This window comes from Epargyreus clarus, unplaced genomic scaffold, assembly GCF_041222505.1.
Source record: "Epargyreus clarus isolate Ecla_fem2 unplaced genomic scaffold, WU_Ecla_fem_2.2 ptg000034l, whole genome shotgun sequence".
NCBI lineage: Eukaryota > Metazoa > Arthropoda > Insecta > Lepidoptera > Hesperiidae > Epargyreus > Epargyreus clarus.
The window spans coordinates 13,948,416-13,961,907 of record NW_027332239.1 but is presented as its reverse complement, the minus strand read 5'-3'; the positions used below and the strand labels follow the sequence as shown (position 1 = coordinate 13,961,907).

The 13,492-nt window shown below is 36.8% G+C and overlaps 2 protein-coding genes across 2 annotated transcripts in view; one reads left to right on the top strand and one right to left on the bottom strand.

Moving 5' to 3' along the window:
• The window catches only part of LOC140756143 (uncharacterized), a 263,924-nt gene extending 259,206 nt beyond the window's left edge, over positions 1-4,718 (bottom strand). The window contains exon 1 of the mRNA XM_073091583.1: positions 4,511-4,718. The gene's annotated coding sequence lies outside the window, so the exon portion shown is untranslated. The remainder of the gene's footprint in view (positions 1-4,510) is intronic.
• Positions 4,719-7,969: 3,251 nt separating this feature from the next.
• On the top strand, positions 7,970-8,662 carry LOC140756142 (uncharacterized). The gene has a single exon (XM_073091582.1). The coding sequence runs from the start codon at positions 7,970-7,972 to the stop codon at positions 8,660-8,662; it is 693 nt and encodes a 230-aa protein (XP_072947683.1).
• The last annotated feature ends 4,830 nt before the right edge of the window (positions 8,663-13,492 follow it).

The window sequence follows — 13,492 nt, the reverse complement described above, 5'->3', positions numbered from 1 at the left end:
GTTTGTGCGTATGGGTATTTGTGTATTTGTCTATGTGTGTGTCAATTGCACCCACGACACAGAGAATCCTAGTGTGGGATGTGAGTGTAAAAAGCGTATTTTTCTTTTAATAAGCTTCCGCCGTCTGTCCGTCAGCGCGTCTGTTCTTTATGCCCGTTTGTCCTTTTGTACGGAATCCTAAAAATCATTCTACAAGAGGGCGTTATAGATATGTTTCAGAACATTTGAGTTATAGGGAAATAACATTATTATTTTCAAAACTAAAAATCACGCTATAGCAGTTATTGAAATTAATATTTGTAGCAATCTAGTAACTTTGCGATGAACTTTCTCTAAGGCGCTCGAACAATATCGCCTCGAAAATCGTTAATCCTGAGGATGTTAATAAGGATAATGGTACAAAATTATTAAAATCGTGTATTGTCATTGGTTTTTTGATAATTCTTCAAAATCTTGAATTAAACTGAACGTTCAAAGTGGATAGAAATCGTGTTCAAAGATTCCGTTACATAGTTACATACATACCTACAAACATTCATACATACAACCAAGCTAATAATAGAGTGTTAAAAAAATAAATGGGCGCAAATGAGCGGGCCGCCGGCTAAGAAATGCTGTATATTTCTGAATAGTCTCTTTATATATTTCAAGTGTAACTAATTCAATTTCACATTCGATTAAATGAAACATAATATCCACTTCTAAACACTGATTCTAACGATACGTTTGATACTACGTTAAGATTAAAACTACTTCGCAACAATCCGCTACAAATATGTATGATGGTATATATTTTAAACCATGCAGTATGTACCACCCTCCCTCCCACAAAGATGCGTGCAGATGCAAAAAATTAAAAATATACACCACCATACTTACCACCACCAACACGTGTTTCGCTCCAAAACGGAGCATCATCAGGGTAAGTTGACTCTACTCTAATCGTTAAGTCATTTGTTTGATGCTATGACAGGACGCCGAAATGTATTAAAATTTCCTTACATACACACAAACATGCTTACAAAACATGTGAATTATAACCATATATCCGAAAACAGCGAAACTTTATAGCAAAACTATACATGATTTTAAAAATATACGCCACGAGTAAATACCGCTTCGATTCAACAAACATGCTTCTCAATGCTTCGTTCGATAAAATAAATATAAATTTTAAAATCGTTCTCTTGAACTACATGTAAGTGGCTACTTCCGCACATGGACATCTGTAATCAACCCCACATAGGATGAGATATACCTGCATGTGGACGGCGAAAGATGCGCCGCCACTCTTGAAGACTAAGTTGAAACGCCTTGGAAAAGTATGTCTCCCTTCACACCCTTCAAACCAGAACAACGCAGCGCTAAACGCTGCTGTTATGAGGCAGAAATAGGTGTGGCGGCGGTGCCGCCGGAGTCGAACCGTAAAGTGTTCTACCTTCAATCATAATATAAATTAAAATAATACGTAATAAAATAAATTTCGAAATCGTTTTCTTGTCGCACGCCACGCTGTCATATATAGGGCAAAGCGACCCGGCGGTTGAGAAGAGATGAACGTCTGAATAGCCTACTTAGGTACCTGCTTTAATTACCGGCTTACAAGACTATTCATTTAAACTTAGTGCTCCTAGTTTTATAACTATAATGTAAGAGATGGTATAACTATTTTAGGGTTCCGTATCCAATGGGTAAAACCGGGTCCCTTTTATTAGGCCTTAGCTGTCTGTCCGTCTATCAAGGCTCTATCTCTTGGACCGTAATAGATATAGAAATGTTTAGTATGGTATATAGTAATATATCACCGTCAGGTGGCTAACGGACCACCTAGTGGTCGCTATAACAACAAATACTAAAAATAAAAAGTTGAAAATAAATAGGGGTCCCGCTCTCTTTCAGAGATTCTCGCTCGCTCTTTTTGGATACATAGCTGCCACCGTAATGCATCCTCTGTAAAAATTTCAAGTCTCTATTTGTTACGGTTCCAAAGATAAGTCCCTGTGACAAGACGGACAGACGGACACACAGGGAAGTCTTAGTATTAGGTACCATGATGTCCGACGACAAAATAACTTCACCCCGCCGTTGAGCATATCTAATTCGGTATTCTAATTCGGTTTCATCATCAATATATTGACTACTAACGCCATCTGTTTTTGCGTCCATAATACAGCTTTTCAACATTCCTCCTCCTGATGAGAAGGGATCGCTGTCGCCAATGGACATCAGTAAACAACTACATACAGTACCATTACAAGTAAAGATACGTCACCACCTTGAAAATGAATGAAGCCACTAAAAGGTTGATTTGTCAGTTATTTTTTTTAATTCTTGACAAATAAAAACATTTTTAGAGAAAATTTACGAATAAATAACTAATACTGCGTAATTTACATAATAAATAAATAATTATTTCAAATATTTTAGGGACATTTTAGCACGGAGACGTTTTTACGCAACTATTTCAATTCTCAAAACTGGGTACATTTTCTTGTTAGGAGTGAGTAATCTTTACTAATCTATGTTAAAAGTAGATCTAAAAGTAAGAAAAAATTAATAAATTCTATATGTTTCAAATGTTGCCATAAACTTTCCAAAGTTTTACGAATAATTGGTAGAATTCGAAGTTGGTAACTAAAGCCTAAACATTTCTCATTCTGAGAGGAAACATAATTCTAGCAGTGAAACTATAATGTATCTAAATATATATAACTCAAAGGTGACTGACTGACATAGTGATCTATCAACGCACAGCCCAAACCACTGGACGGATCGGGCTGAAATTTGACATGCAGGTAGATGTTATGACGTAGCATCCGCTAAGAAAGAATTTCGATCAATCAAATGTACTCAATTTGTCAGGAGTATCTAATTTGTGGTTACAGATGTCCCCCTATCTGGGGTTACAGATGTCCATAGGCGACAATAGCTTACCATCAGGTGGACTGCATGCTCGTCCGCTACTCCTGTAGTATAAAAAATTGTATATTTCCAAGCTGGAGCCCAGAAAAGGACATTGGGTAACATTTATCCCCAAAAAAGTCCTGTACCCTTACCATGAGTTTTCAAAACATCCCACAATTTTACGTTACGTTTACTCAATCCATTATTCTGTTCCGTTTGCTTCAGTAGACTGAGTAAACGTAACAATAAAAACTCATGGTAAGGGTACTGTTTCCGAGAGATACTCAAAAACAACTATTGTCATCGAACTCTAATTACGGACGAAGCCGCGGGAAAAAGCTAGCTATAATATAGATTTATAATAGAATTATTTTACTTAATATATATTTTAGATAACCTTGTGTAATCACTAATCAAAAAGCCGTTCACAGTTGAATATTTAGGGTTTAATTAAATATTCAGAAGCTTTAAATATTCATATCAATAATTGTTCAAAGCTCTACTTTAGTTCTATGATTTAAAATATAGGTACCTAACTCCTACATTTAATCCTGTTGTTATAAACTGTGCGGTAGTGCTTTGTACAAAAAATAATTTTATATCCTTTACAATATTAGAGAAAACTCTTTTAAGTAGGCAATGTAAATATTATGAAGGCATTGAATAGCCTTCGACCGTAAAATCTATAAAATTAAAACAAAACGAACAGTTCTTGTATGTACCTAGAATTGTAGTAAAATTAAATATTTATTGAGCTTTAAAATTTCGCTGAATTCGTAATAAAAAGGAATAGTTATTGAGCTTCAAAATGTAGTCAAAAATCGTTATAAAAACTTATCGTTGTTCGATATTAACCTGTCGATAAAATGTAACAAAAATTAATAATCGTTGATGTTAAAAATATCGCTGAAATATAACCAAAAACGGACGTATAGTATATCTGCAATTTATCGCTAAAGTCGTATTGAATAGTCGGAAAACTTCAAAAAATAGGTTATTGTTGTCCATTGGGAACCGTCCCGAAAACCTGTAGGACATACTTAACTTGAAACTTTATGTAATTCACACATATCTTGTGTAACCTACTTAAATATCTTCCATTAAATATATAGTACAAAGGTATATTTGCGACATTACCTATTTAGAAAAGGTTTGTGTTAATTTTTTGTAAGAATTGGCCAATAAAATAATTTTATTAAATTTAGACGGTATACAAAAATAAATCGGAATATAAAAAGTTTTTAGACCTATTTTTATTTGTGAATTTCCAAATCGAGGACCTTTTGAATTTCGAGTGTAATCTTCAATTTTCAAGAGATAATAATTCACGAGTCTTATGTCGAATATCCAAAAACTATATAATAACAACCATAGATATATTATCCTACTGACGTAATATATCTATGATAACAACAGACCGGACGTAGGTACTAAAAGTGTCACCCACGAGTTACCGAATGGTAATAAGTCTTGAAATATATGTCAAACGTCACTCAATCCGTAGTCAGTGTGAAGCTGTGGTTATTGTATAAAATCTTGACAACACAGTAAACCGTAACTCTTTGTTGGTTGGTTGTAAACGGAGTAATCAAAAAGAAAAACTCACCTATTTCACACAACACAAATGACACAAGTCACGACACTAGAACTGTAACGTTGAACTGTTTTCACTTGATTTTCGTTTTTGGTTTTACCATGATGCAAGTTGCACTTCGTGGTGTCGGCTACATTTTTTTCGTTTAGAGCGAGCGGCGTCGGGTTCCGTCGACGCGCGTTGGACTACTAGGGCCGAGGGGTATGCAACCCCTACACTCCAATACTACGAGCCATAGACTAAACGAAGCAGAAGGTGCAACATGAAACAAGTTATTGAAGTGATACTTCATTTGGATTTTGAATTCATACGCGATTGGGATAAGTTCTTTGAGGCAATTTATACGATAAGCGCACACTGAAATTTAAAATCGACGCTATAAAGTTAGCTATAAATGCACTTTTTCCAAAAAAAGGCAAATCAAAGTAATATGAAATATTTTAACGTTTTTTGTGGGATCACTGTAAATTTGGATCACCCGACTAATTTTAGTTTTAATCAGGCTACGATTTGCATCTAAGTTTATTCAATTACAATTACTAAGACTAAGTTTAGTTTATCCAACTAACTTTAGTTTTACCCGGGTTAAGTTTAGTTGAACATGATCAACTTTATTAAGATAAAACTGTTTTAACAACTCAATCAGATTTTAGGAACATCTGACATGCTCGGCAAGATGAGAGCTGGCATAGTCACGACTAGGTTCTCCAGACGTTCGAGATGATCAACGCACTTAAGATTTTTGCTTTTGTTTATAAAAATATTTTTAAAGGATCATCATCATCAACCTATTATCGTCCCACTGCTGGGCACGGGTCTCCTCTCATAATGAGAAGGATTAGGCCATAGTCCACCGCGCTGGCAAGTGCGTATTGGTAGACTTCACATACATTTGAGATTTATTTTTGATAAATCTTTCAGGTACGCAGGTTTCCACACGATGTTTTCCTTCACCGTTTAAGCAAGTGATAATTAATTTCTAATACACACATAATTTTGAAAAATCAGAGATGTGTGCTTGGGATTTGAACCTCGAACCCCTCGATCGAGAGGCCAAGTTTCTTAACCACTAGGCTATCATTGCTTTTTAAGGATGCTTTCACTGAAATTGCTACTGTTGAGGTAATATGTGTTATATATACGGCACTGTTGATTACAACATATTGTCATCCACGTCCTTCCACCGAGACGCAGAACTACTTCACGCTAGAAATAGGCAAGATGTCAACTCAGCGGTAAAATCATTTAGATTCTAGCACTTTCAAAAAGCTTTTTATTCATGCAGTGTCAATACAGCTATCTGGAGGCAGAAATAGGTGGTCATTCCACGGAGAGGTCTTCCGCAATGGAACCGTTTTGAATCATATATTGTTACTCGGCAAACGTTGTGTTGCCATATAAATAAAGAATTGTTAAGAGCGAACAACCCTTATCACTCAGGGGTATGAAAAATAGATAGTAGCCGATTCTCAGACCTACTGAATATGCATATAAAATTTGGTGAATATCGGTAAAGCCGTTTCGGAGGAGTACGGTAAATAACATTGAGACACGAGAATTTTATATATAAGATGAATCAGAAAATGTGTTTATGGTATATTTATGAATTGAAAACCTTTGTTGTAATACGAGTAAGATATTTTGACTTCATTTTTAGCGTTCTGTATCCAAAGGGTAAAAATCGAACCCTATTACTAAAAAGCCTCCGCTGTCTGTTCTTTCCATCTGTCACAGGACTCATATGACCTGAACTGTAATAGATAGAAACTTGATTTTTTTACAAAGCATATTATGTAACGATGGCCACTTCGAACTTGCTAATTTTCGAATGTGAGTTCTACTTGAACTTTTATTCCAATTCCAATTTTTATTCTCCTATAACTTATTTTGAACTCACCTCTGCGGACAAACATAAAAAGGTACAATAAGAATCCCACGCGTCCCGGACCTTCTGCCAAATAATCAATGTCACGTTTCAGGGAGTGTGAGAGCGGGACGCAAGACGCATTTTCCTTTAAGCGGAAAGAGGACAGGTTATCCAGCACGGGTCGTATTTGACCAACTTTTCTTTCTGTTCAAATAAAATATGAGATCCCTTAAAGTAGGGTTTAGGTGACGAATTATTCAGCGATTACCTATCGACCATTACGAGTGGCGTCGAACCATGGAATTGGAAATTGTTACAACCTGCCTGAAAAATAATTGCAGTGCTTTTTCGTGGGGTTAGCGTTTTTATAATACAGTTCTCCACCTGATGGTGAGTGATCACTGCCCCCATGGACATCTGTAGTCCCAAAGATAAGATTCCTACCCAAAGTCGGCTACAGAGGCGCCGCTAAGCCCTGAGGACTAAGCTGGAATACCTCAGAAAATGATTAAATTCTTTAAATATGCACTTGGCCAACGCAGTAGCTATGACCTACTCGTCAAACTTTCTCACTCTGAGGATTATAGAGACAGCACGTGAAAGGACAAACAGCAGAGGCTTAGTAATAAGGGCCCATTTTTACTATTTGGGTATTGAACCCTAAACTATTCCCGACTGAATTGAGCCTCTGCAATAACAAGTATGAAACACATCAACAGCCCGTAAAACACTAAATTTAAAGAATATTATTACAAATTTTCACGTAACAACCAATTAACAATCCGTGGTTTATGAATATTGAAACCATTTAAGATGTAATTACGATGTTCTTATTGAGCTTATTCCTTTTCAATAGCTACTACGAAACAGTTATAATTACTTATCTATTTTTTCCTACCAATGATCGACTTTTGATTTGTTCATACAATATTGTCAACTCGATCTTTAATGGGCAAAATTTAGATAGATTAAATATTAATTACATTTACTATTTTCATGGAAAACTAAGTTGCGTGTTTCATCAATTGTAGTGATTGTACAATAAAGTTCAAAAATATACAAACAATATTTAAAACTTAAAGCACTTGACAAGGACCGATGAACAGGAAATGCTGAATAAATTATTATGTAAGTTAAAGTACATTTTTACACTGGTAATCAACCCCATATAGGATCAAAATCCTACTTGAGGTCCGACGTTCAACCACCGTTGCGACCACTGAGGCCTAAATTAGAATGCCTCGCATTTTTTTTATAATAAAGGAGTAGCAGACGAGGATGCAGTCCCCCTGATGGTAAGTGGCTACTGCCGCCCATGGATATCTGTAATCAACCCAGATAGGAATAGATATTCCTTCCCTGAGGTCGGCCACAGATGCGCCGCTACCCCTGAGGACTAAGCTGGAATGCCTCGGAGAAGTCTATCTCCCTTACCAACCCTTCAAAACGGAACACTGCAGCGTCTAACACTGCTGTTATTAAGTAAAAATAGGTGTGGGGATGGTGCCGCCGGAGTCGAACCACAAAGGGTTCTACCACCTTCATATTTAAGTAAATATTTTTTAAAAATATCAATTTATTTATTTTCAGACCTTCTTGCTCTAATGCCATATATTGATGCAAATTCTACAACACGAATAAACCAAAAGTACAAAAACATATCTTTCAAAGATTACCTTCAAAAGTTTGATGCTACCAATGTTTGGGAGAAAATAGATAAAAGGAACAAAGCATTGGGGATCAACAACACTGTTGTCGATGAATTCGATGCTATGTACGAAGGCATTGACGTCACAGACGACTTGTTGGACCTCGAAGTTCAAGACGGAGACCCGAAGATTGTCTTACGAACCGATGGACGAAGAAGATGGAGCCCCCCCATTGGTTATGGCAAGGACCAATTCGATCGCTACAGCTTCAAACCACGATTAATGGCATTAATTAAACAAGCGATATACCAAACGAGGAACAGAATGGTAATCATGCAAATGTTAAGGCAAAGATTTAGACGAAATTCTGTCTACAAGATGGGATTTCTGATGAGCAAGACTGATAACGCCTGTAAGACTTTCTCTAAATTTGCGTATAAACTATTGAAGGATTGCACGGGGTCCAGGCAGCTGGGCTTTTGGACTTTCAATTTGATAGACATCATGCATGGAGAGGAGAGATTGATAAATCTATGGTTCGAGGTGGACCTCCTGGTGGACTTAGTGGTGAAGAACGATGAGAACTGCAAGAGGATGCTCGCCGAAGTCATGACGAATAGAAAACATGCTTGGAAATTCTATGATTGAATTGATTGAAATTTTAATGAATTGGATAAATAAAATTGTAAAATCGACACTATTATATTGATTATGCTTTAAAATCTACCGATTGACGTATAAAGTATATAAGTCGTTTTTATGATTATTCATGGCTTTTAACAAAAATGTATTAAAGGTCCCGGCAGATACGCTTTCTTATCATCGGCGATCAACGTTTTAGCTGTTTTGTAGAGTTTCGTACTCGAAGGGTAAAAATAGAACCCTATATAAGCCTCCGCTGCCTGTCCGTCTAGGTGCTATGGAACTGTCCGTGTTTTTTTTTATAATTTAGGAGTGGCAGACGAGCATGCAGTCCACCTGATACTAAGTGGCTACTGCCGCCCATGGACATCTGTCATCAATCCCAGATAGGATTCAATATTTAGTTGAGGTCGGCCACAGATGCGCCACTATCCCTGAGGACTAAGCTAAAGCGCTTCGGAGACGTATGCCTGTGCGAATTCGACTTTCAGTTGGCCAATTATTAAAACCATTGATCACTTTTAAAGTAAATGGATTAAAGGCTCGGCAGATACTTTCCTCCTATCATTGATCGACGTTTTAAGTGTTTTATAAGCTTTGTAGAACTACTACACGCTACTACAACTACTACACACTACACCCCACGTTAGGGTGCCTAAACTACTAGTGCAGGCTCGATGAAATAACTGAACGCGACAAACGCGATGGGGCATGTATATGCCGATTGTATAATCACCAGTGATTCACCATGATTAGACCCGCGATATACCGGGATAGCGATTTATAACCAAAAACATAAATAAGTATACTAATGAAATATAATGTAAATACATTAAAATTTGCTTCTTCGTATTGATCTACTATTTTCTTTTTCGACCAAAATATAGGAGCACGATAGCTCCCAATGATCAATTCGCCTGCCGGAATATATCCCTTAGATTTTTCGAAGTTATGTGCGTATTAGAAATTAATTATCACTTGCTAAACGGTGAAGGAAAACTTCGTGAGGAATCCTGCATACCTAAGAGATTTATAAAAAAAAATCTCAAAGGTATGTGAAGTCTACCAATACACACTTGGCCAGCGCGGTGGACTATAGCCTAATCCTTCTCATTATGAGAGGAGACCCGTGCCCAGCAGTGGGACAGTAATGGGTTGTAGATGGTGATGATAATGATGAATATATCCTTTTCCCAAACCGATATAATTCACATAATTATAATAATAATTATGTATATTGCCAGAGCGGTGCTAAAAGTAATCAAAGATCGATTTTTGAAAAAGCATTCCTCTACACCTCAATATTTTGTAGATTGCAGGCTGAATATCGCAGAGTCCTATAAAATAATTGGCCAAGTACGAGTCGAACTCGCACTTGGAGGGTTCCGTACCACCATTTTTACGGTTCATACATACTTTGTAAAAAATTAAAGTGTCTATATCTACTACGGTTCACAAATTCACAAGAGCCCTGTGACAGACGGACAGACAGAGGAGACTCAGTAATAAGGTTCCGTTTTTACCCTATGGGTGCAGAACCTTAACATTGTTAATTTAGATTCCATTAGACATGCTCATTAAGTACTTATTTCCTCCAAATAAAATAACAAATAACCGTATAAGAATAATTAGCTACTAAAGGTGTTAATACTTAACATCGTTCATTTTTACAGCATGTTCATTACAATATGGATATTTTAAATTTTGCGTGTATAATTTTCTTTCCAGGTAAATAGATTTTCCTGATTTTTGTTTTATAATAGGAGTAGCAGAAGAGCATGCAGTCCACCTGAAGTTTCTACTGCCGCCCATCGACATCTGTAATCAACCCCATATAAGATTAGATATTCCTAGCTGAGGTCGGCCACAGATGCGCCGCTACCTCTGAGAACTAAGCTGGGGTACCCACTTACCATCAGGCGGTATGCTCGTCTGCTACTCCTGTATTATAAACAAAATAGTAGTTATTAAAATATTACTCTGCTAGTTTTAATGCAACTCTAACTTAACCTAACCTCATCTTCAGGATTACATCTCGAACCAATAAAAGTGATAAGCGACAATTCACTCGATGTTTATCACGTCCTGTATGGAGATTTAACTAAAATGAACGAAATGTTTATCGAACCCGCTGACTACGAAGGATCTGATAGCAAAGAAGCAAAAGATACGCTTGCTAGAAAGAAACATAATATGATAAGGAATACTGTAGTACCACCAGATCCATTCGAAACCGTTATGAAGGACATACATGAGACAGGGTGTGATGTAGATGATTTTAGGAATATAACGAAAAGTCTTAATTATACTAGAAGACAAGGTTTTCTCGGTTGGCAGGATCCCGATGAATACTCATATGGACACGAACCGATGAAGAAACAAAAGTTAATATCTATCGGACTGCAATTCTTAATACATACGAGATATAAAGTTGGTCAAGCTGTAAAACAGAAGAACCCGATACGCCATGAGATGAGGTACCGTCTCGGGTATCTATTCAACAGACTACGGAGGCTGAAGAACGAAATTATGAAGCTTATTGGTATGATAACGGCGAAGTCTTATTACCGCGATCTGCATTCAACATTGAGAACCTACGAAACGGTGGTTCGTTTTAACGTAGACATCAGGGACACGATTGAGTTCATCAAAACGATTTACGCTGAAAGATCTGGATTAGCAAATAAAATGTAATAAAAATGTGAATTGAAATATATATAAAACGAGCTTTGGCCGCGGCTTCGCTCGCGTTACGAAGCAATATTTTCATCCCCTATTTTATCCTCTTGGGAGTAGAATTGATCAAAATCCTTTTTTAGCGGATGCCTACGTCATAACATCTACCTGCATGACAAATTTCAGCCCGATCCGTCCAGTGGTTTGGGCTGTGCGTTGATAGATCACTATGTCAGTCAGTCACCTTTGAGTTATATATATTTAGATTCTCGTGTCACAATGTTAGTTACCATACTCCTCCAAAACGGCTTTACCGATTTTCACCAAATTTTATATGCATATTCAGTAGGTCTGAGAATCGGCTACTATGTATTTTTCATACCCCTAAGTGATAAGGGTTGTTCACCCTTAACATATTTATATATATATGGCGACACAACGTTTTCCGGGTCAGCTGGTTCATTATATAAAATTCAGAGAAACAATAATATCTAAACTTATGTATATCATTATCATAAGTGATGCGTATGTATGTATATCGTATATTATTCGTCCATTAAAATAAAATCAACGTAATTAAAATAATCATTCATATATTATTATTATGTATGCATATCCATAGGCATATGTGATATTTGATATGTGCATATGTGATGGCCCAGTGGTTAAGAAACTTGGACTTTTGATCGAAGGATCCGAGGTTCAAATCCCAGGCACGCGCCATTATCACTTGCTTAAACGGTGAAGGAAAACAGTGTGAGGAAACCTGTATACCTGAGCAATCTTTAAAAAAAAAAGAAAAAGTTTTCAAAGGCATGTGAAATCTATCAATACGCACTTGGCCAGCGCGGTGGACTATGGCCTAATCCTTCTCATTCTGAGAGGAGACCCGTGCCCAGCAGTGGGACAGTAATGGGATGATGATGAAGCATACCCAGAATTTGGTGCCGTGCTAGATTCGTGAAATTTGTATTTCATGGGACTGAATTTAAAATTAACGTACTTAATGTTTAGCATTATTTTTATTGTTTGCATTTATGTATATAAAAACACAACTATGAGTTTACATATTGTTAACATGACGCGAATACATGAGGCCGGCGATAACTGCAGCGATTAATGTAGTACCGGTTCCGCATGCTTGCCAAGCCTCAACGAACCTTTACAAACTCAAACGTGTGGATAGAGCGTTTGACTTGGTTTGTATAGGTATGCAAGTGCCTGTAGCTAGGAAGAATCCTACAATGTTAGATTTTCAGGATTCCGTACCCCATTGGTAAAACGGAACCCTATTATATACGAGTAGCGACCGCTGTCTGTCCGTCAGTCCGTCTGTCTCTGGGTTTTATCTCTTGAACCGAAACAGATGGACACTTGCTTTTCACGTTATGTATGATGGTAGCCGCTATAAAAACAAATACTATAAATAAAACAAGTTTGAAAATAAATAGGGGTCGCTATACAAGAAACCTTTTCGCTTATCTATTAAATAAACCGTAGGGAGACAGTTAAATTTTCAGAATGCATCTATTTCTACGGCTGGTATGATAACAAATACTAAAAATAAAAACAAAATTTGGTGGTACGGAATCCTCCGTGTGCGAGTTCAAATCGCACTTAGCCAATCATTTTTTATATTAACAGTAATATCAAACGAGCATGAATTCTGCCTGATGGTAATTAGTCACTGCCGCCCATGGACAAAATCAATGCGGAATAAAAAAGAATTGGCCAAGTGCAAGTCTAACCCGCACCCGGAGGGTTCCGTGCCACCAAAATATTCATTTTTTTAAATTTATTATTATAGCAGCTATTAAAGTTCACACAATGTGAAAATTTGAACTGTCTACCTATAACGGTTAAAAAGTTAGTTAGAAAAATATCAAATAGCAGTTCTTTGTATGGGGACCCCTTTTTGTATTCAACTTCTTTTTTAATTTTTAGTATTTGTTGTTATAGCGGTCACCGTTATGCATCCTATGTAAATAAATCAAGTGCCTATCTATAACGGTTCCAGAGATAGAGCCCTGTGACAGACGGACAGACGGACAGACAGAGAAGTCTTAGTAATAGGTTTACGTTTTTACCCTTTGGGTACGGAACCCTAATAATTTTTTACAACATCTTAAATATTCTTTTACTATTTCTGATTACATTTAT